The sequence below is a fragment of the Schistocerca piceifrons genome, chromosome 2 (assembly GCF_021461385.2).
Source record: "Schistocerca piceifrons isolate TAMUIC-IGC-003096 chromosome 2, iqSchPice1.1, whole genome shotgun sequence".
Taxonomy (NCBI): domain Eukaryota; kingdom Metazoa; phylum Arthropoda; class Insecta; order Orthoptera; family Acrididae; genus Schistocerca; species Schistocerca piceifrons.
Window position 1 is genome coordinate 734,524,308 of NC_060139.1, and position 25,686 is coordinate 734,549,993.

The 25,686-nt window shown below is 45.4% G+C and overlaps 1 protein-coding gene across 1 annotated transcript in view; it reads left to right on the forward strand.

Moving 5' to 3' along the window:
* Positions 1-25,686, forward strand: part of LOC124777359 (MFS-type transporter SLC18B1-like) — a 132,607-nt gene that overhangs the window by 77,750 nt on the left and 29,171 nt on the right. The window contains exons 2-3 of the mRNA XM_047252733.1: positions 10,044-10,183; positions 25,083-25,178. Coding sequence (XP_047108689.1) covers positions 10,067-10,183; positions 25,083-25,178 — 213 coding nt within the window. The 5' untranslated portion in view covers positions 10,044-10,066. The remainder of the gene's footprint in view (positions 1-10,043; positions 10,184-25,082; positions 25,179-25,686) is intronic.

Sequence of the window (25,686 nt, forward strand, 5' to 3'; positions counted from 1 at the left end):
CTCAAGAACAGTGAAGGTCCTAGCTGTTGAATTTCAGCAGGCACCTAGCAGCAGGAGCGTAAGCGAGTGAAGACCGTCATCTCGAGTACAACTTCGGTTAGTTCATAGACTGTGCTAGAGAATTTAAGACATAATTTCACAACCGTATCGTAGTCATGGGATAGTGCTGCTACTGTGCAGGTCATTGATCCCAATGATCAGCTCACAATGAGAGTTGAAACGGAGTATTTAACTACGATGCAAGGCTTGGCTCGTAATGACCTCCTGTGTTCTTGTTCTGCTATATTCACCGAAAAGGCTGTTACCTGCTGTGTTAGTTCCTCGCCATCTGCTTTTGTGTAAGAGAGAGTTCCTTGTAGCAAGCCTTAAGAGCTAACAAATATGCTCCTCAGGCTTCCTTTGGTTTTCTGTCGCAGTCTCCCTGCTGAAAGCGTATTCTCGCTCGGTAAACGGTGTCGTAACGTGTCCAGGGCCTGACCCACTTACTGCGTAACGGCTCGCTTCCTGCTTCCGCATCTCACGTGACTTGATTTCGCCTGTGGCGATGATAATAAGTTTAGATAATTTTTTAATTTCCTACCCCTGTCCTAACAATATTCGGCGCAGAAAAGGATTCCATATTTGTTTTAATTTCGTTTGAAGCCGAGCGTTCTGTGGACATTTTTGTTCCAGCTTGTAATTAGTGTGTTAACTGTAATATTTAAATACAGTGACTGTATATTGCTTTTATTCTACTTTTTAGCATCCTTTTTCTGTATTTCATCAATGTTCAACAGAATTGGCACTCCGCTTTATTATTTCTTGTTACGGAATCAGTACATAGTTGGCAACCGGTACGGACTTTTGACTCTTTATCGAAAAAGTAGAGACGTAGGGACGGATTTCTGATCCATGTGTGAAAGCATAGGTACTTTTGTCCAAGAAATAAAAATTACAAAATAAGAAATTAAGAAAGGAAAAAGCTGCCGAACTGTGTAAATTTTAAACATTGTATGTTTGTCCCCATTGTTATGGAAAGTTGGACTACAAGCGCCTACCTCCAGGACGAAACGAGGTGCAGAAGAAAAGTCACTGTCTAGAGAGGGTACGTGAGGGCGGAAAATTTGGCGGTTTGTTTCTTAGCGCTCCTCGTGCCGATGAGCAGTTGTCTCCTAATGTACAAATTTCCCATGGAACTAACGCAGATTCGGGAATGCGCATTACGAGACTATCTTAAAATGCGGCACTTATTTGTAACAAAGGGCCTAAATTACAGTTGTTGCAGTACAACACAACGACTAGAAGAAAATGGCCACTGCTGAGGAAACCCTGACCACAATCATGGATAGAAGACAAATCAACGCGTGGTGCTCTGGATGAGGCGAACATCCAACATACACAAATACAATTTGCACGAGAGTAGTGTCTCACAATGGAATAATCAGCACCGCAGCCAAGCTCGAAGAAGACACCAAAGCTGCTCAAATATTTTGTTTGAAACCTTTGACCGTTCGGTGCACAAAATTAATAAAGAGGAAATGACAGTACTCAATACGTGATTAGCCTTTTTGTCGTCAGCCTAGAATATTTTTTCACGTGCGTCGGGACTCAAGGTGAACGTAGGAACTTCACATGTCGTGTAAGGACATGATCGAAAATTATTTGGCAACACTGCATCAGTATGTAATTCTGCTTTGAATGGTTTCCTTCGTGCCATTTCCACTTGATAATGGCCAAAGCAGAAATTACGATCAGGATTTTTGCAGATGATGCCGTTATCTATAATAAAGTGCTGTCTAAAAGAAGCTGCATAAATATTCATTTAGATCTTGATAAGATTTCAAAGTGGTGCAGAAATTAGCAACTTGTTTTAAATGTTCAGAAATGTAAAATTGTGCACTTAACAAAACGAGAAAAACGTATCCTATGACTATGTCAATCCACATCGGATGAATTCGCGACTACAACAGCTGTAGAATGGAGTGACAATGAAAATTTGTGCCGCACCGGGACACTAACCCCGATTTCCATTTGAATCTCCATGCACAACTCACGACTATCATATGTCGTCAACCATAAGTATATGATCTGTGCATCATCAGAATAACACAGGCACTGCAATATCGTGTAATATCAATGAGTTCCTACTGGAATCGGCCAGCTCATACAAATACTTGAGTTTAACACACTATAAGGATATGAAATGAATCATCACATAGGCTCAGTACAGGGTAAAGCAGGTGGTAGACTTTGGTTTATTGGTAGAATACGGGGGAAATGCAGTCGGTCTACAAAGGAAATTGCCTACAAATCACTTGTACGATCCATCCAAGAATATTGCTCAAGTGTGTATGACCTATACCAGGTAGGACTAACGGGGGATATTGACCACATACAGAGAAATGCAGCACGAATGCCCAACGGTTTGTTTAACCCGTGGGAGAGTCAAAGAGATAGTAAAGGAAGTGAACTGCAGACTCTTGAAGACAGACGTTAACTATTCCGAGAAGGTCTGTTAACAAAGTTTCAAGAACCGGCTTTAAATGGTGACCCCTTACTTATCGCTCACGTACGAATCATGCGGATAAGATTAGAATAATTATTGAACTCGGAGGCATTCAATCAATCATTCTTCCCACCGCTCTGTACGTGAATGAAACAGGAAGAAACCCTAATAACTGGTACTGTGGGACGTACCCTCTGCCACGCACCTCACGTTGGTTTGCACAGTACAGATGTGGGCACAGGCATAAGGGCACAAAAATGTTTCGAAGTACACACCGATCTGAGAGGCCCACCCATGAAGTATAAATGAAAGATATTGTCCTCTAATACTCGTATTTCGCAAAACTAGAATACGGACTCCCGCGACAATTTTCCCGTATTCATTCACTGACAGCCCATTACGAGCGCGACTACCGTTCTGTTTCATAACACGAACCATTCACTGTGTGTGTGTGTGTGTGTGTGTGTGTGTGTGTGATTTAATTGCATAGAGCTCTCTCCCCTTGAATTTGAGCCTTATAAATGACAGTTGGCTGTCGCGTCATGCGGCTGGTGTCAACAGGAGGGTCAGACTCAGCTCGTCTGCTTTGACCCAAGCAACTGTGACGTCACTGAGGCGCGGAGTGTTTGAAATGAATTGTTTGCAGAGGGCATGTTTAGCCGCGCAGCGGCAAGCCAGCAAGAGAGGTTTGGCTCGGCATTACGTGTCCGACGTGGACATCAAACTTCGCCGCTCTGCGCGATAACGAATTAGTTCAAAGGAAGTGGTTGCTTCGTGTGTGGCTGTGGACGGTGTATCTAGTTTCCCATAGTTACTGACGCGCGCTTGCGCACTGGAACATTGCTGCGCTCCTACGAACCCTCTCCATTTTGTAATGCTCTGCACTGTACTGTGATGCTGGACGAAACGCCTTGTGCGGTGTGGACGCCGCTTCTGAATAAGCGGTGGCGCTCTCCCATATAGGATGTTTCTATTGTTCGTGAGTCGTATTAGTGCGGCGTTGGACTTAGTGTCGTGTGTTACTCGATGTTTTAGTTTCCTTTTCTGTTGCCTAGAGAGTGCGTTATTATAATGTTACTAGTTATTAGCTGCTGATAAGTTTTAGAGTTTAAAATGGTTCGTGTGTCGTATTTTAATTCTTTGAATGTTATTTTTTTGCGTTTCGTTTGGTTCTACGTATGGATCTTACGTCGAAGTTTATTAGTCGTTCGTTGGCTGCAGTTACCGGCGACAATATGGCGTTTACAATTTATGCAGTTATATGGCTTCTTGGCGGTAGTGTGTCAGCAGTGCACAAGATTTATGCTCAGCAAAGTCTGTGATGCTCGATCCAAGGACTAGTGTGTGAACGTGGTTGGGGGACCATACCTAAGAGTGCGCAGTTAAGGAACAACCGTAAATATCTTGGTTATTATCAGTAAGAAAACAAAATCATTTTTCCCTTGAGAGTAACAATACAGTAACAGCTCCATGCAGTGACTACGGACACCTACAAAGCCATGTAGCAGCGCACAAGACTGAAGGCACTTTCAAAGGCAGGCAAAGCAATGTGTGCAGAACGTTGTCGACGGAACAGAGCTTCCCTCTCGCCAACCCGTTTGGCTCTCGCCTGCTTTCATGTTGGGCTCAGTCTGTCAGCAACTGGTCATTGATGCTTCTCCTGCAGTCAGCAGGAGATAAATGAGACTTCCTGGCAGATTAAAACAGTGAGCCGGACCGAGGCTCGAACTCGGCACCTTTGCCATTCGCAGATAAGTGCTCTTCCAAATGAGCACCTCACTTCACTCCCACGTCAATTCTTAAAACTATTTCCATATTAGGGTTGGTTCCCTTCTGCAGTACAATGATGTCCGACAACGACAGCGAGAAACTATCTTGTAGACCAGGTGGGGGCAAGTCAAGATACCCGGTAACATGGACATCATTGTCTTAGCAATACACCACCAATTCTTATGCCACGTGTTTAAGTTAGTCAGACCAAGACTGCGGATAAAGTGAGGAGCAAGTGAACGGAGCCAATGTGTAGTATGAACTGCAATTATCTGGACTGCTTCTTGCTAAAAACAGTTAATAGGATCGCTTTCTTGAAAATGTTATAAAATGAGTAACTACTGTGGAACTCAAAATTACAAAGAATTGCCCCTAGCTGGACCACCTCTCTTGATCATGACGCTATTAGTACGCTGATTACATGTTGAGAAATAGAAGCGATGTGCAACACTTAGAACTGGGAGACGACTGAAAAGTTAACAATATTTCACATTTTTTCGCGATACAAAATCTTTAATTAATCGACGGTAAAAAGCACAGTACCCATCCCACGGACGCTACCGCTATAAAATATAAGATAGTTCCACACTCCCATTGCCCAAGAAAGGTAATTCCTCATCTCAAAAAAGCGTGAAGGCAACACCCAGGATGATGGGATGAATGATGTTTTCCACTTTCTTTTCGACACCTGTCATTCCATTTCTTTTTACGTAAACGATAGAAGTAACGTTTCGTTTCTGTGAAATGTACAATTTGCTAAGGTTTCTGTTTATTAACACAAAATCTACGCGTTTAAAAACTACAGCAGCAGAGAGGTAATAATTCTATCGATTTTTAAAAAATAAAAAAAACGGAAATACGTACTCTTTCGTTCACCTGCGCTTAAGAACTCGCAAAACATACCCAAAGAGTACGCATTTAGCAGATGTCACAAGTGAACACAGTATCACCCTCAAATGACACTGTTTGTGCCACCATCCTACCACATTTAATGCGCTAGATCCAGTCCTCTGGAAACGCCAAAATCTGTTCTCTACTTACAGCTTTCACTCTTTTCCTTGAAGACTCCTTCGTACCAAGAGCAGCGGCAACCTATGTTTGCTTTCTCCATTTTCAATTCGTTGCCTGGCCTCACTGAATAGCCCTTCACTTTACCTGAGCTTTCTGTCCTATTTTCGTACTTCATTCAGAAACAAAATCTATCTTCCTGACTCCACAACGCAATCACGAGGTACAAATTTGCAGTTGTGACCTAGATCAAGCGAGTTGGTGTAGTGGTTAGCACATTGGACTCATGTTCTGGAGGACGGTGTTTCAAACACGCGTCCAGTCATCCTCATTTAGGGTTTCCATTATTTCCATAAATCACTACAGGCAAATGCCGGATGGTTCCTTCGAAAGAGCGGGGCAAACTTCCTTCCCCCTTCCTCACCTAATCTGAAGGGACCGATCTCACTATCGGGTCCCGTCCCCCCAATGAACCAGCCAACCCATCTCAGGAGAACGCATGCACTCTTTGGGGACGTCATATGCGTGCCCATCCGTACACACACAATGAGACCAAGCGAAGTCAACAGATGGTAGCACACGTCACGTTTGCAAAACATGTGGCAGTCACCTAGCCTTTCAATATGCAATCAAGAATTAAAGGCTATTGCTCATGTATTCTGTGTATAACGTAGGCAACAGAGTACCAGAACTAAAACAACAAAGCTGAAAAGTGGTTCTTATCTGTTTCACTTCGGAACCACAGGATTTCTTCATATCTTAGGTTAAATTCTAGTGTCAGATACCACCCGTCGGCTTTGACTAATGACGTCATGTGTAAGGCAAAGATAATGCAATGGAACGGATCATACTCGTAAACAAACGAATGTAGCATGCCATAAAATAATACATTTAACGCGACTATTATTTACGCGCTAATTACAGTTAAACGAGTTGAAGATGATTGAAATAGATGAGAACACAAGAGCAATTACGAGTGCATATATTATATTTAGCACATGTACTGCAAAAACGATGTAAATAATGAACTGTCGAACAGCTGGAATAGATAACTAGAAGCAACGTATGTAAGAGGTTATTTCTAGTTACCGATTCCAATATTACTGTTTGTTGCGGAAAAATCTTATATCAGAAACGTACTGGAAAATGATCTTGTTAGTGAACTACAGAATACGATCAAACTTTCAAAAAATGAAAATCTTTACACATACTACTGCACACGCAAAGAAACGAAACGCAAAAATGAAGAAACCTTGCAACCGATAACTATACAACACGGAAGTCACACCAGCTGCAGTAGCTCCAAATAACACTCAGTAAAATCGATACACCAGGAGTGACAGTAAAAATAAGAGAAGTGTAGCAGAAACATCGGCAAGGAAAACATTAAAGTGTCTGCATTAAAAGAAACTTACCGCATATGAACTTCCAAAGGAGTCAAAGATGGAGGCTGACAAGAACGAAATAAGGACATAACAAGAAATAATAATGTTAGAAGGTGAAACTGTAACGAAAGAAGGAAAATCCAGAATAACAAATGAAAAAAAAGAAACACACACTGTCAGGCACGAATGAGATACCACCCAAATCAGTTGTTCCCTACACCTGCCCTCAATCAGACGCAGAATTTTACAATAATAATAAAAAATTGAGATCTCGGGTCAATCTCACAAACCCTCCGGCAAAGACACAATAATACTCGTCGGCCCACCATAGTTACCAGAAAACATTAAAAGGACAGAGAAACCTCCCTCCAGAGAGGAAAGTAGCACTCGCACAAGACGTTATAAATCACGACTACTTTCATTAACAAAAGATCCTGAAAACAAATTACGATACCAAAACAAAACAATCTACATCGAATTTTTAATATACGCGCGTAACGAGGAAATCCATAGAAATCATTTAATGTTCATCGACAGCAATCTGCGACACAAACAAAATATCACACATTACGTCATTGGTCAAAGCCGACGGGTGGTATCGGACACTAAAATTGATCCAAATCTGCTATGCAGCTGATACCACTCGGAACAGAACTAAGTCAGTGGCGAGCTGATCAGTTCAATCAATTGTCAGGAACACAAGCTGCAGTCTCTTTGGGACTGCACATCTTTGGTACATTTACGAACGTTTTTATGTACTTCTTTATTACAAATTTGTGACTGATTGCGGAATACCAGTAATTAATAATCCCTAACATCTAGTACTCCTAGTTGTGGATTCTTGGTATCGTGGGCTTTATTTGGTCTGTACAGGTCAAGTGAACTTACTGCTTCTGATTTTCATGATTGTTGGGATTTTTCGTACGAGCTATAGAGACTGAGAATTGTGACACAGGTTATTGTTTTTTAGGGGTGGCAGTGTGTGATTGGGTGTGTGAATTAAATAGGCCCTATTAGATTCCGAATGTGTGTTTTTGTATTTTTTGTTCTGCTTTTTCTCAAGGATTTTGTTCTCGGTTCTGTTGTTTTTGGAATGGTGACATTCTTATTGTCACATATTTAGCTTGCCCTTGCTAAACCCCCTACTTTCCACGGTTGTCCCGTTATTTCCACTTTATTGTTGGAGTGAAATATTTTGCGAGTATATTTAGTAACGTTACACGTAGCCAAAGGGGACGGGGGCTCTCAACGGGTCCGGACCTCCCTCTATCACCTAAATGAAATCACATACAACTTAGTTTGAAATTAAAATGTATTTGGATTTTCAGTCATACGATAAAGGGATACGAGCTATCGATGGACAGCAAGTCTAAATCTATAATCCATAGCACTATCTGCCATCGCCCATCACTGTTTTAGCCAAGATCCAATGTTGGCCGCGCTTAAGCTCAGTAGTTTTGATAATCAGTTCAGTTCTAACTTGCGGCTGAATTTGTTGTGCTACCGTTTATTGGCCTGGTACTGTTGTGATAGTTCCTAATTACAGATAAATTTGTAACAAGAAAGAAGAGGTAAAAAGATTTTGATTCGTTAGCATTACTGTAAAAATATGTTCGCACTACTAAATAGCCTAAATACCTAGTTATAGCAGCTGAATGTTAGTACGAGTCGTTGATTGGAGGCTGGTAGAACTTCGCGTTGCAATATTTCAGTATTTCACACAGCAACTGAGGGGTAAATATCATTACAAATAACATTAAATTGAAATCAATGCATACCAGTACAACTGGATTTTTGTGTCGACCGAAAATCACATTGATCAACAAAAATACCGCCCAAACGGCGAATGTTGCATTTCTTGGAAGAATTTGCTCAATATTCTATCATTATTAGCCCAAACGGCAAAATACTGCCCAATCTGATCACCTTGGAGGTACTCCGTTACGAAAAACTGCTCCGACACGGGGTTTTGGACAACGGAAGCGCTATGTGGCTGACAAAACATTCCATACTTTGTTCGTTTCTAAAAGATGTTTTTTGAGCAGGCTGCTTGAATTCGTTCTAGCCTACTGCGCCCTGCATCCCTTCCTTTCCCTTTCGTCCAAAATCTATTTACGCTCTTGTAAACACATATAGTATAATAACTGAAGCCAGCAATTCCATGCACAACCAAACCCTAAAATATAAAAGTATTCATGCTCTAGCTAATGACTAACTATGCACAGTTAAAAGGTGCAATGTCAGAATTCAGTCTTTCCCGGTGACGCATTTTATTTTAAAATAGTGAACAACCAGTTTTCCAAATTCTCCACTGACATGGCGTAGCGCCGCATGTTGAGGTGCTGATCTAACAATCCTGGGATTTGAATCTATCTGCCGGCAACCTAGAAAATCGTTTTACGTGGTTTCCCATTTTCAGTTAAGGTAAATGCCAGAGTTAGACCCTTATAGGCCACAACCAATTCATTCCGAATTTCTTTCCTAACAGATTGTAGTTCCCTTAAAAAATGCAACCCTTCTGCTTAAACGGAGAGGCATCAAAGACGAACCGAGCATCTCTTCAGATCTGGCACCAAAGGCCACATAACAAATAAATAATAATCTAAATTCTCCTCATTTAGGCCCTTGTATTTGTCTCCAGGGACGTTCCATAATGCAGAAAATGCACTTTCTTGCAGTGCAAGAAGTTAAAGATACATACTTAAATGACGAAATTTGGTAAAGTGTGAGGCTGAAAGATTCCAGATCCTTTGTATTTTCGCCACAAAAAATTGTTCTAGCTTCTCTGTTCAGTAATCACCATGGAGTCCCAAAAAATTTGTGCTCATCCATCATTGATCATCTCATACCCACTCAGGAACATAAAGGCTGGCACAGGAGAGGAATTCATGGCTGTCCATTTCAAATCAGTCAGAAAATTGCTGGCTCACAAAGAATCTATAAATTATGAACAGTTTCTCACCATGATTATTGTATAAAAATTCTGCATTTATTACACAACTCACAAAACATACTTCTGTAAATAATTTAAAATTGTCACTGTTTATGTGTGTTTTACATTTTAACACAAGAACTTTGTGTTTAGTATGTAAGCATTACATGAGTATGTAATCTGTGGTGTCATCCTTGCCAGCTCCAATATCAGTTAGTGCTGAACTGGGGTAATATGTCCGACAGGCAGTATCACATAAAACAGAAATGTCTTTCAGTCAATGTTCCAAGTTATTAGTCATCACTGTAGCTGGCAGCGAACTTGAAGGCATTTTTAAGGCTCTTGTTACTGGACTTTTTACATTGATGTATTTTGTTAATGTTTCTGCACCAGTCTGCACTTGCATTTAATGAATAACTGTTCTACCATAAATGAACACTAATGCAAATACTTCTCATTTCAGCTGAAAAACTATAACACATCACCATGCCCCAGGGGGAGAGCTTCACAAGGAGGCAGTGGTACACCCTGATTTCAATAGGGTGTGTCCACTTTACTAGTGCCATCTGTGTGTCTCTGCAGGCACCTTTCTATCCTCTTGAAGTAAGTAATCAGTGTACTCTTTTCTCTGCAAGAAAATGTGTTAACTTAAGAATATCTAACAAAGATAGCTATTGAGCAAGTTTTTCATGAAAACGAGTCAGAACAAGCTCAGATATAAAGTCGTTAACAGTTAAGAGATAGCTGTGGTTGGTATGTGCCTGTCACTATGAAAAATTGCATAGTTAGTATCATTTGACAATAATGTTGTCAGGGCTTGTACTAGCCATCAACTTTATATTAAACATGATGCATCAGCTTTGGCAACAGGTAGATAAAGGGTGCCTTGTGCATGGGAAATGCTATCATAATGTATGCATACCAGTATTTTCATGAGTTGCTCCCAGCAGGGGGCTCAACCTTTTCTGAGAGTATGTGCATTGCTACCACAGAACCCCAGCCTTTGCAGCATTACTTTCTTTCTGTGCTGCAAGCTCATACATCCACTATCCCTTCCCCCCCCCCCCCCCTCCCCCTGCCTCCCCATCGGATGGTTTTCTTGGAGCAGACCTTGCTTTAACCTGGTTTATAATTGGGGCTAGTTTTCACTCTGGGCATTATCTCAAACTCTTCATTAAATGAACACACTATTCTCATTGTTGGATTTGACTTGCCACCAATTTTCAAAACTCTCCAGAAGTGTGGATTGTGCAGAGAAGGCTGCCCACTGGGGTGTGTGCTCCATCTTTGCACCCTTCCCTTTAATAAGGTAAGAGACCCTAAACCCAGCATGGTTGCCACCCTTTCGTGGGGAGGGGACATAAAGTACCTGCATGGTGGTAGGTAGCCCCCTGGTAACACAGGGACTGCACTGGTGGTGCTCTAGTTGAAAACTCCCCATATATGCCACAGAGTAAATGCCCACTGACTGGGGCGTGGGGACTCTGAGCTATGGATTACTGGCTAGGTGACACCATGGGGGATGGGCAACTAATAAAGCTGATGAAGTTACATCCTACTGGTGGCCATATGGCCCCAGCTGTCTCTCTGAAAGGATAGTCCTCTTACATTGCAGATAGATACATCCCAAAAATGTTTGCTTCCCTGGATATGCCACGGGAGGAATGTAGGGCTAAGCGACAAGTAGGGCTAAGCAATAAGCAGAAATACCCCAGCAATATTTAGTATGCACAAGCACAGATTGAGGGTACCTTCTTGACCACAAAGCCTTTAGTCTTTGTAAAAACTATAGAGAACAAGTTTGGGGAAATTGCAGCAATCTCCAAATTGAAGAGTGGGTCTGTTTTAATCAAAATGCCTTCCCCTGCCAAGTCACAGGCACTACTTGCTTGTAACAAGCTGGGTGATATACTGGTGACTTCGCAATCATTTTCCACAGAGACCTGCTCTGACAGTCTGATGAGCTACACACACACTTGGAGTGACACAGTGTACACTTTGTCAGTTGTGTACATAGGGAGCCAATGGACAACAGACTCACCACCAGTGCCTTTGTCTTTGCGCGTGATTGATTGCTTGAAAAGTTCAGCAATGGTATTCTGATGCGATGTGAAACTGTGTGTGTCCCCTCCTCCTCCTCATGCAGTGCTTAAAGTGCTCCAAGTTGTTCCAATGATAGCCCCATCTGTAGATAGTGGAGAAGTGCTGCATGCAAGCACTCCCTGTGCCCCTCCCCCATCTGTGTAAACTGAAAAGCACCATTTTTCCTGCTCACCAGATTGCCCTTTTTTCCAGAGGGAGAAGAAAATAAAATAATAAATGTCTCTGGACCAAATTGGTTACCAAGAGGCCAAGAAGTACTGCAAGCAGCTGCACCCAGCATGTGTAACAGTGTCATATGCTACAGTTTATTGCCCCCTTTGGTGAGAGTACTTCAAACCGTCACACCAACTACAGTGGGCTCTTGGGATCGCTCTACCCTGCCTGCCCCCTGATGGTTTAGGGCTCCCCTCTTGATGCTTCCCCCACATCTGCTTTGGGATTGATGGCTTCCCACCCACCAGGGACATTTGTCCCCACTCCCAGCCAGATATGAATAACCCCCTGCGGGTCCGGGGTAAGAATAGGCCCGAGGTATTCCTGCCTGTCGTAAGAGGCGACTAAAAGGAATTTCAACCGTTTCGGCATTCCATGTGATGGTCCCCCTTGGGGTTTGACCTCCTTTTTTCAAAATTCTACAGAAGTACGAGCCTTTTGGGGAAGGACGCCTTATGTGGTGTATCACTGGTCCTCAGTGCACTAAGACCTTGGCACTCAGCATTGTAACGGCGTTGTAACCACACCCACTATACCTCCAATTGGGCCTAAACGCCTGATGGGTTGCACACGTTCCGCCCATAGTGCGTCCCCATCTGCACCTACGATCATGATGGACTTTCCATGGCACCCGAAATCCAGCATGGTAGCCAGCCCGTTGTGGTGGGGTCGTCATGTACCCTCTAGGTTGTAGCCCCTGACAACACAGGGATCGTACTGCCGATACCTAAGCTGCACCCTCCCCACGTCGGCCAAGGAGTAGATGCCCGTCTCCTTGGAGCATCAGGACTCCCGGCAACGGTCATCCTGCCAGGTGGCCCTTGCTGAGGCTGGGTGGCGCCCATGGGGAGAGCCCCTGGTCGGAGTGGGTGGTATCAGGGCGGACGTTTTGCAGATGAAACGTCAACATGTATCAGGTCGCTCTGCAGCAGAGTCTTTTAAAAAGAAAGGTACTGTCTCTGGTTCTGGTTCCCCTGCTCTTTCCCCCTTGGCCAATCCCTGGGAGGAAGGACAGGCCTGCCGGCTTGGGGCGAAGTACTTCCCCCGCTATTTAGTCTGTTCTCGGACCAATGGGGGGACGTTCGCCACCTCCAAGCCCATGTTCTTTGTCCAGCACATCGAGGACATCTTCGGGGAAATCGAGGCTCTCAGTAAAAAGCGTTCGGGGTCCGTTCTTATAAAGACCGCCTCCGCCATACAGTCGGCGGCGCTCCAGGCTAGGGGGCATCCCAGTGTCCATTGTCCCGCATCTGGCACTAAATAGGATGCAGGGGGTTATTTTTCATCGGGACCTCCTGCTGCAATCTGATGAGGAGCTCAGGGCCAACCTGGAGTGCCGAGGCGTGCATTTCGTCCGGCGGGTTCAGCGCGGCCCCAAAGACCGTCGCATCGACACCGGAGCCTTTATCCTCGCCTTCGAGGGGGACATTCTCCTGGAGAAGGTAAAGGTGACGTGCTACCGGTGCGACGTGCGACCTTACATCCCGCCTCCTATGCGCTGCTTTCGGTGTTTGCGCTTTGGGCACATGTCGTCACGGTGTGAGGCTGAGCCCCTTTGTGGCGATTGTGGACGTCCTCTTCGTGAGGAACATACATGCACCCCACCACCTCGGTGCGTCAATTGTCCTGGCATCCACTCACCTAGATCTTTAGACTGCCCCGCATATCAGAAGGAGAAGAAGATTCAAGAATTAAAAACTTTGGATCATCTCCCTTATTCTGAGGCCAGGAAGAAGTATGACCGCCTCCATCCCGTGACGTTGACAACTTCGTTTGCCTCAGTCATGTCCACTCCTTCCACAGTATCCTCACCCCTATCCTGTCCCCCCTCCACCTCCTCACCCCATCCGGGGTCTATGCCTCCGCCTCCCAAATCCCTCCCTTCCAAATCCTCCTCCCTCGCGGCCCCTGCCCCCTCTGCCCCAGGGGCCACCCTTCCTCCTCATCCTCCCCCTCCGCCACCTGAGAAGCGATCCTCTTCTCAGGCGTCCATCGGGGAAACGTTCCGGACCCCGGCTTCTGAGGTCCGGCGTTCCAAAATGGACCCCACACGTGAGGACCTTCTTCGGGTCCAGCCCACCATCCCTGTGCCTCATCGGACTTCCAAGAAGGCCTCAAAGAAGAAATCTTTATCCCCCTCTCCACCCCGGCGCGTTTCGTCTGACGCTCCATCCGCGAGTCACTGCTCCTGGCCGTCCTCAGTTTCGCCGGGACGCTCTGCTGCCAGGCGCTCAGCTGGCCTCTCATCGGCAAATGATGCTGCCCCTCCTACGCAACCCGGGAAAGCGGCCGCAGCTGGCGACGACTCGATGGAACAGGATCCGCCTCCCGCCGGTTGTAGCGTTGTTCCCTCAAAACCTGGCCCTCCGCGGCTGTCGAGGTGACCAGCTCTTCACACGTTTCGTTCCCCCCTTTTTTCTGACTAGCGATGGCTTTGTTACATTGGAACATAAAAGGTATTCGATCTAATCGGGAGGAATTACAACTGCTCCTCCGCCTGCACTGTCTGCTTGTCCTTGGTCTCCAGGAAACCAAGTTGCACCCAACTGACCGTATTGCTTTTACCCACTATACCTCGGAGCGGTCTGACCTCACCCCTGCGGACGGTATTCCAGCTCATGGTGGGGTCATGTTGCTCGTTCGGGACGATGTCTATTACCATCCCATCCCATTGACCACCCCACTCCAAGCAATAGCTGTCCGTATTACTCTTTCTGGCTTTACTTTTTCTGTTTGTACCGTCTACACTCCATCGTCATCCGCAGTTAGCCGGGCTGACATGATGCACCTGATTGTTCAGCTTCCTCCGCCATTTTTATTGTTTGGCGACTTCAATGCCCATCATCCCCTTTGGGGCTCTCCTGCATCCTGTCAGAGAGGCTCCCTCTTGGCAGATGTCTTCAACCATCTCAATCTTGTCCGCCTCAGTACTGGCGCCCTAACTTTCCTCTCGGACTCCACTCATACCTACTCCCACTTGGACCTCTCGATCTGTCCTACCACTCTTGCCCGTCGGTTCGAGTGGTATGTCCTTTCTGACACCTATTCGAGCGACCACTTCCCCTGTGTCGTTCGTCTCATACACCACACCCCATCCCCACGTCCTTCGAGCTGGAACATACCAAAAGCTGACTGGGGACTTTACTCCTCCCTGGCGACCTTTCCAGACCACGATTTTCTCAGTTGTGACAGTCAGGTCGAATACCTCACAGCTGTCATCATCAATGCTGCCGAACGTTCCATTCCTCGTACTACCTCTTGGCTTCACGTCGCGTCTCCGTCCCCTAGTGGAATGAGGCTTGTAGAGACGCTATATGTGCTCGACGACGTGCTTTACGCACCTTTCGCCGCCATCCTACGTTGGCGAATTGTATTGGATACAAACGACTCCGAGCGCAATGCCGTAGAGTCATCAAAGACAGCAAAAAAGCTTGTCGGGCCTCTTTCACCAGCTCCTTTAACAGTTTTACTCCCTCTTCTGTCGTCTGGGGTGGCCTGCGCCGGCTGTTGGGCATTAAGGCCCACTCCTCGGTACCTGGCCTGACTTCAGGTAATGAGGTCCTTGTTGATCCTGTGGATGTCTCAAACGCCTTCGGCTGCTTTTTTGCGGAGGTTTCAAGCTCCGCCCATTACCACCCTGCCTTCCTTCCCAGGAAAGAGGCAGAAGAGGCTTGGCAACCTTCCTTCCACTCGCTGAATCTGGAAAATTATAATGCCCCCTTTACTATGCGGGAACTCGAATGTGCACTTGCACTGTCCCGGTCCTCTGCTCCGGGGCCAGATGCCATTCACGTTCAGATGCTGGCACACCTTTCTCCGGCAGGCAAAAGCTTCCTTCTTCGTACCTACAACCGCGTCTGGACCGAAGGTCAAGTCCCCATGCATTGGCGTGACGCCGTCGTTGTTCCTATACCTAAACCCGGGAAGGATAGACACCTTCCTTCTAGTTACTGCCCCATTTCTCTTACAAGCTGTGTCTGTAAGGTGATGGAGCGCATGGTTAACGCTCGATTAGTTTGGATTCTTGAATCTTGATGGCTACTTACCAATGTTCAATGCGGCTTTCGTCGCCGCCGCTCCGCTGTTGACCACCTTGTGACCTTGTTGACATTCATCATGAACGACTTTTTGCGAAAGCACCAAATGGTAGCCGTGTTCTTCGATTTGGAGAAGGCTTATGATACCTGTTGGAGAGGAGGTATCCTCTGCACTATGCACAGGTGGGGTCTACGCGGTCGCCTGCCCCTTTTTATTGATTCCTTTTTAACGGAACGAAAGTTTAGGGTACGTGTGGGTTCCGCCTTGTCCGCCGTCTTCCTCCAGGAGAACGGAGTGCCTCAGGGCTCCGTCTTGAGCGTAGCCCTTTCTGTCATAGTGATCAATCCTATTATGGATTGCATTCCACCTAATGTCTCAGGCTCTCTTTTTGTTGATGACTTTGCGATCTACTGCAGTGCCCAGAGAACATGCCTCCTGGAGCACTGCCTTCAGCGTTGTCTAGACAGCCTATACTCATGGAGTGTGGCAAATGGCTTCCGGTTCTCTGAAGAGAAGACGGTTTGCATCAACTTTTGGCGATAAAAGCGTTCCTTCCACCATCCTTACATCTCGGTCCTGTTGTTCTCCCATTCGTGGAAACAACTAAGTTTCTAGGGCTCACACTGGACAGGAAACTTTGTTGGTCTCTACACGTCTCTTATTTGGCTGCCCGTTGTACACGTTCCCTTAATGTCCTCAGAGTTCTTAGTGGTTCATCTTGGGGAGCGGATCGCACTGTCCTGCTTCGCTTGTATAGGTCCATAGTCCGATCGAAGCTGGATTATGGGAGCCTCGTCTATTCGTCTGCTCGGCCATCCCTCTTACGCCGTCTCAACTCCATCCACCATAGGGGGTTACGTCTTGCGACCGGAGCCTTCTACACTAGTCCCGTCGAGAGTCTTTATGCTGAAGCTGCCGAATTACCATTGACCTACCGGCGCGACGTACTGCTTTGTCGGTATGCCTGCCAGCTGTTGTCAATGCCCGACCACCCCTCTTATCAGTCCTTCTTCGCCGATTCTCTCGACCGTCAGCATGGGTTGTATGTGTCTGCCCTGCTGCCCCCTGGAGTCCGCTTTCGTCGCCTGCTTCGACAATTGGATTTTGCCCTCCCTACCACCTTCAGAGAGGGTGAGAGCCTGACTCCACCTTGGCTCCAGGCTCCGGTTCATATTTATCTTGACCTCAGCTCGCTCCTGAAGGAGGGTACTCCAGCTGCAGTGTATTGCTCACGGTTTGTCGAACTTCGTGCGCGACTTGCCAGTCACACCTTTATTTACACTGATGGCTCCAAAACTGACGATGGTGTCGGCTGTGCCTTTGTCGTCGGGGCCATCACCGGCTCCTCGACCAATGTTCCAGCTTTACGGCCGAGCTTTTCGCTCTCCATCAGGCCGTTCAGTATGCCCGCCGCTGCCGCCATTCATCGTATGTACTCTGCTCTGATTCACTCAGTGCTCTTCAGAGCCTTGGAGCTCCATATCCGGTCCATCCCTTGGTGCAACGGATCCAGCAGTCCCTCCATTCTTTTGCTGATGGTGGCTCTCCTGTCAGCTTTCTATGGGTTCCTGGCCATGTAGGAGTGCCTGGGAATGAGGCTGCTGATGCTGCAGCCAAGGCTGCAGTCCTCCTGCCTCGGCCAGCCTCCCATTGTGTCCCGTCATCTGATGTTAGTGGGGTTGTTTGTAAGAGGTTTGTGTTGTTGTGGTGGGATGCTTGGTCCTCACTTCCTGGAAACAAGCTCCAGGCAGTAAAACCGTTCCCAACTGCTTGGGCAACATCCTCCCAACCATCTCGGCGAGAAGAGGTCCTTCTGACCAGGTTGTGGATTGGGCATTGCCGGTTTAGCCACCGCTACCTGCTCTCTGGTGACCCAGCCCCGCAGTGCCCTTGTGGTCATGTATTAACATTGCGCCAGGTTTTATTGTCGTGTCCCCGTTTTAGTCAATCTCGTGTTGTCCTGTCTCTGCCATCTACTTTACAGGATATTTTAGCTGAGTACGCTCGAGCAGCTGCTCGTGTTCTTCGTTTTATTACTTTGACTGGCTTATCCAAAGACATCTAACTCTTTCACTTATTTTATCTGCATCTTTGTAAGAACTTTCTGGTGTCTTCCCCCCCCCCCCCCCTCCTCCCCCCCCCCTTGAGTTTTACTAGATTCTATGTGCTCTGACAGTTGTGACTGGGTGCTAATGACCTCAGTAGTTGAGCGCCCTTAAACCCAAAAAAAAAGAGAGATATGAATAAACTTATTCTGCCATCTCTTGCCCGGCAGGGGTCCCTTGGGGCACTTCCTTCCAAGATTTCTGCCAGTCTGCAACTGGACTCCAGTGAGTGGCTGAAGGAACTACAGGTTGTTAGTTGCATGACTTTGTAATCATTGTCCTTACCTGAAACTGATACAGAGAAGACCTCACCATACTCAAAATCCTGTGAGGAGAGGAAAGACAAGGAAAAGTCCTCAGAGGACATTTTGGTGGCCTCCATGCCACCAGATCTCACCTGTTCCACTCCTGCGTTTGGAGATTCCAGTGGCCCCTGAGGCCCTGGTTCACACCACACAACAGAACCTGGAACATACTTATACTGATGCCATAATCCCGTGGCAGCAGGTAACCCTAGCGAATAATATGCCTCCTTGGTCTGTTCATGACCTCACAGTGTGTCAACATTATTCTCCAGTAAAATTGTACCAGTTTTTTTTCCATCAGTTGGCTTAGCTACAACATGTTTTAAACACTTCCCCTGCCCCCCTTCACTACCCTTCAGGAGACTTGGCTTCCAGAAATGCCAACTCCAGCCCTTAGCAAGTGCAGGGGTTATTATAAGAATCATGCTGCCTATGACGGTGTCAGGCAGAGTTTGCACGTATTTTCTGGATGCACCAAACTGACTTGTGCCTCTTCACACACCTTTGGAGGCTGTGGCTGTATGAGTAAGGGCATTTCAGGATATTACCACCTGCAATGTTTACTTCACTCCCAATGGTGAAGTGTCTCAGAACATGTTGTTTGCATTGGTTTCTCAGCTCCCCCACCTTTCCTAATCTTGGATGATTTCGGTGCACATAACCTTTGGTGGTGTGGAACCACAATCACTGGCCACAGTAAAAACTTAAATGTACTGGCATTACTTGACCTTTACCTCTTGAGTACTGGTACTCCCACACTCTCCAGTGTGGTGCACAGAATTTTCTCAGCCATTGATCTTTCCATTTGCATCCCTTGGCTTCTCCCATCCATCCACTGGAGGATCCACAATGACCTGTGTGGCAAAGATGATTTCCCATTCTTCCTATCCCTCCCTCAGCAGCATTCCCTTGGACATCTGTGCAGTTAGGCTCTGAACAGTGTTGACTGGGGCACTTTCACCTCTGCTGTTGCCCTTGTCTCCATGCCATATGGAAATATCAATGAGGCAGTCCAACATGAAACTAAAGCAATTCTTTTGGCAGCTGATTTGGTGATCACTTTTCCTTGGCCCCGTCCCAATGGAAGACAGCAGCTTGGTCGTCTTCAGAAATTGCAGAGGCCATTAGAGATAGTAGGTGGGCTCTCCAATGTCGGAAACAGCACCCATCAATGGAATAACACATTGCCTTTTAGCAGCTCTGTTCCCAGGTCTGCCACCTAATAAAACAGAAATGAGAATGCTATGAATGGTACATTTCAACCATTGGACCATGTTCCTCTCCTTCATAGGTTTAGGCTGTGATCAGACATCTCTATGGGTATGGGTACCACATACCACCACGTGCACCTGGTATTACCTCTAATAGCACTGTCTACGCTAATCCAGATGCTGTTGCCAAACATTCTGCTCCGTATAATGCTCAAGCCTCAGTGTCTGAAAATTATCAACCTGCCTTTTGTGTTAAAAAACAACTGATGTATTGAAAGCAATTATCTCTTACTGCACACCAACTGAAGTTGTCTAATGCTCCATTCAGCGAGTGGGAATTTGTGTCCTAGCCCACTGCCCTGATATAGCCCTTGGGCCAGACCGCATCCACAACAAAATGATCAGGTGTCTACCAGTGGACTTTCAGTATCCCATCCTTTCCATCTCTAAAAGCATTTGGAGCAAGTTCCCATTGCAATCAGGAGAAAGCATCAGTGTTCCAGTGCTGAAACTAGGTGAGCAGCCTCTAGTGATGGACAGTCATCTCCCAGTAAGTCTCGCCAATCTTCTCTGTAAGTTGCTTAAACGCATGGTGAGCTAGTGGTTGTGTTGGCTCCTTGAGTCTCGGGGTCTTCTGGCTCCTTCCTAGGGTGGTTTTCACCAAGCCTGTTCCACTACTGATCATCTGGTTTACCGGGAATCTGCCATCTAAACAGCTTTTGCCCAGGGTAAACACATTATAGCCAACTTCTTCGACCTATAAAAGACTTAAGACACCACATCCTTGCTATCTTATGTGAGTGCGGTCTCCAGGGTCCACTCCAAATTTTTTTAATATTCAGAACTTCCTGTCAAACAGTATGTTTTGGGTTCATACCTCAGTGGCTACTTGGTTTTATGTTTTATTCATGAAAGGGAAAGGGGGAGGGCTTTTGCCACTCTCTTTAAAGGGAGGGCCACTTCACCTTATTGGCTCACACACTGTTACCGCCAGTGTCCAGACTGAGCTGCAGCTGTCTGGTCCAGCCTGGTCTTCACTCTATCTGCTCTTTTACTCTTCTTCTACCCTCTCATGTGATCTGTTACTTTTTTTATCTTTGGCATGTTTGTGCTTCTTTGTCCTGTCCTTGTTGTTAGTCTTTCCTACCCAATTTCTGAGTAGTGTACCACTGGTAGGTGGAGGGGGCTGGGGGATGCAAGCCCCCTCATTGCAATCTGATTTTGTGGCTTCCAGCTCCTCCCTAGATAGAGCACCTTGCCTGGCTTTCTTCCTGTGTCTCCCTTCCTTCTTCTTGTCTCTTATCTCAGCTTTTTTGACATTTCGTAGACCTTGAGGTTTTCTTCCCTTGGATTCTGCGCAGTAAGCTCTCTGATCGACATTCATGTGACCTGTTTCTTCAAGGAAAGAGGAAGAAGTAATTTGATCCCTTTAATCACTCACTCACCCATCCAACCAAGCACATGCGGCTGTCAACTGTCATACAATTCAGGGAAAGTTCCACTACATCTTTTTAACAATAGAGGTTATAAGGGTTTCAATTTACTGTTGTTGACTACAGTACCTGGTAGATGGCTTTAATGTGACAAATCTGTCACCAGTCCAATATTGTCAAAAAAAAAACTCTTCGCCAGGCAAAATATAAGAACCACATTGTCAGACTGGTGGTATTGATCAGTACTTAAAGCATATGAAAGTCAACCAGTGGAAAGTCCAGAATGGAATATCTAAGATGTTACAAAAGGTATAAATTGTGACTCCTGTAAGGATGACCCTTGAGGACAAGCACCATGAAAAGACTGTTTAAGAGAGAGGTCGTGGGTAAAGCTTTCTTCAGAAAACCTGCACACATGACCACTCTCTCCAACTCCTGCAGCCAGAATAAAACTCTAACACTGAATAAAAGCAGCAATTCATAGAGGGGCAGTACAGGAAGGGGGGGGGGGGGGGAGAGGGTAGGGAGAAATGATCATCATAATAAAATAAGAGAAATCGGAGCTTGAATGGAAAGATTTAGGTGTTCCTTCTCCTACAAGCCATTCGAGATTGGAATGGTAGAGTGGTAGTATGAAAATGGTTTGATGAACCCTCTGCCAGGCACTTAAGTGTGAATTGCAGAGTAACCATGTAGATGTAGATGTAGAGGGATAGCATGGTATTGGTGGGGGAGAGCAGAAAGCTGTCTGGTAGAGCAAACAGTGATGAGATGGCAGCAGGACAAGGCTTCCAGGTGCAGTGACAAAGGTTGTGGGAGAGGGAAGAGGGGAAACAGGGAGTGGGAAAGGAATGGACCAGAGAAGGGACAAAGATCAGTGAGTAGTTTGAAGGAAGTGATAGGACAGAGGTAGTGGAAACTGTTGGAGGGCATGGGGACAGTGGGTTATCATAGGTTGATGACAGTATAATTTGGGGAGTGGAGAGTGTGTCCTAATAATGACTCCCATCTGCACAGTTCAGGAAAAACTATTGGTGGAGGGGAGGATCCAGATGGCCCAAGTTGTGAAGCAGCTGCAGAAATCATGTAGGTTATGTTCAGCTGCATGTTGTGCTGCAGGGTGGTGCACTCAACCCTAGGCCACAGTGTAGTGGTAGGGGCCATTCATCCTGATGCACATCTGGTCAGCTGCCATACTATTATAAAAAGGTTTTCAAAACTTGGCAGCAGAGATGGTATGACATGGCTGCATTCACATATGGCCTGGCTTATTATGGGGAACAATAAGCCTGTGACAAGACTGGATTAGGAAGTGCTGGATGGGTGGAGTGAGCAGGTCTCCCACCTAGGTCTTGCACAGAGATACGGTCCTGGCAGTAAGAGGTTGGGGGTGGCAGAGAGATGGGCTAGAATGTCTGCAGATACTGGCTGGGCAAAGGAATACTATTTTAGGAAGGTTGGGGAGGATCTTGGGTAGGATGCCCTTCATATCATGGCATGATGATAGATGATACCTGATGAAGGATGTGGTTCAACTGTTTTGGTTCTGGGGGTGGGGGTGGGGGGTGGGAGGGGCTATTGGCTTCTTTTTAGCTGGTTATTTGGGGTGGAGGTATGGCATGGTAAATCTGTTAGCAGATTAGGTCTGGAGTATACTGCCTGCCTGTCAAGGCCTTTGGGAGACCATCTGTGTACAGGGCAACTCAATTCTTATCACTGCAGATAAAGCATCCCTGGGTAGCCATACTGTATGGGAGGCATTTTTTAATGTGGAAGAGATGGCAGCTGTCAAAATGCAGCTACTATTGATGGGTTTAATGTGTACAGTGTGTGAAAGGTGGCATGCTGGGTTGAGCAGGACCACATGGAGAGTATGGGAGAGGTGGTGTTGAGGTTGTGAAAGCATGAGGATAGGATGTCTTAGCCATGAATCCAGATTTGTGAAGATATCAATGAGCATTAACCAGACCAGGAATTTCGACTTAGGAAGGCTAGGAAGCTTTCCTAAAGGTAGCCCATAGCCAGGTTGGCTTAAGAGGGTGCCATGCAGATGCCCACTGCTGTGCCACAGATGTGTTGGCATACATTCCCTTCAGAGTAGTAGTAGTTGTGTGTTAGGATAAAGTTAGTAAGGTGAATGAGGTAGGAGGTTTGGAGTCTGAAGGCTGTAGGCAGCAGTAGTTTCCAATAGTGGCAAGATGGTCATGAGGGATGTTCTTCTACAGGGAAGCAGCATCAACAGTGATGAGTAGGGACCCAGGAGGTAGAGAGATAGGGATGGTGGAGAGTTGATGAAGGAAATGGTTGGTATCTTCAGCATTGGAGGCTAGATTTTGAGCAATTAGTTGGAGGTGTGGGCCAGTGAATGCTGAAATTCTTTCAGTGGTGTCCCAATATCCAGCCACAATGTGGTGCCCAGGATTGTTGGGTTTATGGATTTTGGGGAACATAAAGGAGGAAGATGTGTATGGTGTAGTAAGGATGAAGAGGGAAACAGATACAGGGGAGAGGTTCTAGGAAGGGCCTAAGGTGTTACACAGGGATTGGAGGTTATGTTGGACTTGGGGGATGGGATCAGTCAGAATTCATAGGTGTAGAAGTTGATAATTGGCAGAGGCCTTCCACCAGGTAGTGACAGTGATTCAGAACATTAGTGGAACATTTATATGCAGGTAGACAAGACCAGGATCGTTCTTGAGGCTTTGTATGGCTGTCTTTTCTTCCACTGAAAGGTTGGTGAATAGCTACCACCAAACTGTGGACAAGAAGAAAGTGCACCACTCTGTGGCACAAAGTGCAGTGGAACATAACGTGCTTGATTTCAGTGTTTGCTTCACAATCCAGGAAACAGACCATTGTATCCTCTTCTCAAATACCGGATTTTTTGAACTGTACAGATGAATTACCCTTCCAACACATGCTTCACTCTCCAAAGTATCTCGGCCTCAGCCTATGGTAACCTAGCGTCCCCATGGCCTCCATATAATAGTTTCCATTCTCTCTGTCCTATCACCACCTCCCAATTCATGTCCCTTCACTCTTTGTGTACCACTCTCCTTCAACACAGCCACCATTCATTTCCCCATCTCTGCTCATCTCATTTAAAGCTCCCCATTTCCATCCCCCCTCCCTCCTCTCCTCCACTCATTCCTGCAATCTCCAGATGGTGCCATCTCATTTCTCCATGCTTCGCCAGACAGCACTTTTCTCTCCCCTTTTCTGTACCCTGGTATCCCTCCCCCTACCCCACTCCAGATTGCTGCTTTTGTTCAACGTGACAATTGCTTTCTGGCTGCAGCAGCTGAAGGCAGTGGTCATGTGTGCATGAGTTGTGCATGAGGTGTGCCTGCTTGTGTGAATGTGTGTGTTCTGTTTTCCCCAATGAGTTTTTAGCCAAAAGCTGCATGTTTAACAGTCTTTTTGTTGCCTGCTGCAACTCATTAGTAGGAAACCATCCTTTTCATAATATTGTTGAAGCATAAGAAATGGTAGCTGGCATGTTGAGCAATGATTGACACTGGTATACATCATTAAAATAACTTCAAGATTCACTAGTGTGCATCCAGCCATGCTAGAAATACTCTGAATGCACGTACAAAACCAGCAATACAATGGGCACAGGATGCTCAAGAAAGTTACAGTTTGGCCTGTAACTGTTCCCTACTGCTCAATTTGCTGAAATGGTCATGTTGTTATAATATATGCAATATCCTTATTTATAACTCATGCAAATAAGTTTCCATTAATCTAAAATTGATGCTATTAGATAACTGAATCAAAATAACTCAAATGTAACTTCAACTAATTAATAATTATTATATAAATTATTTCTTTGTGTGCAACTGATGATAAAACATTTCTATGATGTATGTATGTTTGAATACAGAAATAAAATTTGTTTGTAAAATAAGAGTAAACACTTCTTGTTTGAAACACCATTGCTCTAGCAACTGAAGAAGACTGGCAGTGCATATTAGTGTGCTTAATCGGTTGATAGTAACTACAATATTTTGGTGGAAATAATAATACAAGTGTATTTCTGTAGCAAATACTAAGAATATTTGTGAAATTAATTTTATTTTTCCCCTCCACAGGCAGAAAACAAAGGATCTACTGCATCAGAATATGGACTGGTATTTGGAATATTTGAACTAGTTTCATTCATCAGCAGTCCAATATTAGGAAAATATGTAAGTATGAACCCATTAATCATAACTTTTGTTACAAACTTGTCCTTATATTAGACAGTTAATACTAATGAAATGGACTCAGATATACCCACATAATTAAAATATTGTGATTTTAAAGTGTCCTTGGGAACTAATGTTATTTTGGTGTTTGCAGCTCAGTAAACGTTCTTATTTTACTTCATTAAAGTGACTACAGACTAAAAAACGAGCTGGAAATAACTTTTGTGATTCCCTGGAGCCATTTATTATTATTATTATTATTATTATTATTATTATTATTATTGCAAAATTAATTTAACACCATATGAAGAATGCATGCTTGCATGCTTGGTATGTAGCTAATCACTTGCAGGACATGGCAATAGGATGAAAAAGAGTTCTGTGTGTGTGTGTGTGTGTGTGTGTGTGTGTGTGTGTGTGTGTGTGTGTGTGTGTCTCTCTCTCTCTCTCTCTCTCTCTCTCTCTCTGAAGATATTTATTTCTGCATTGAAAATCTCTTACTCATTCA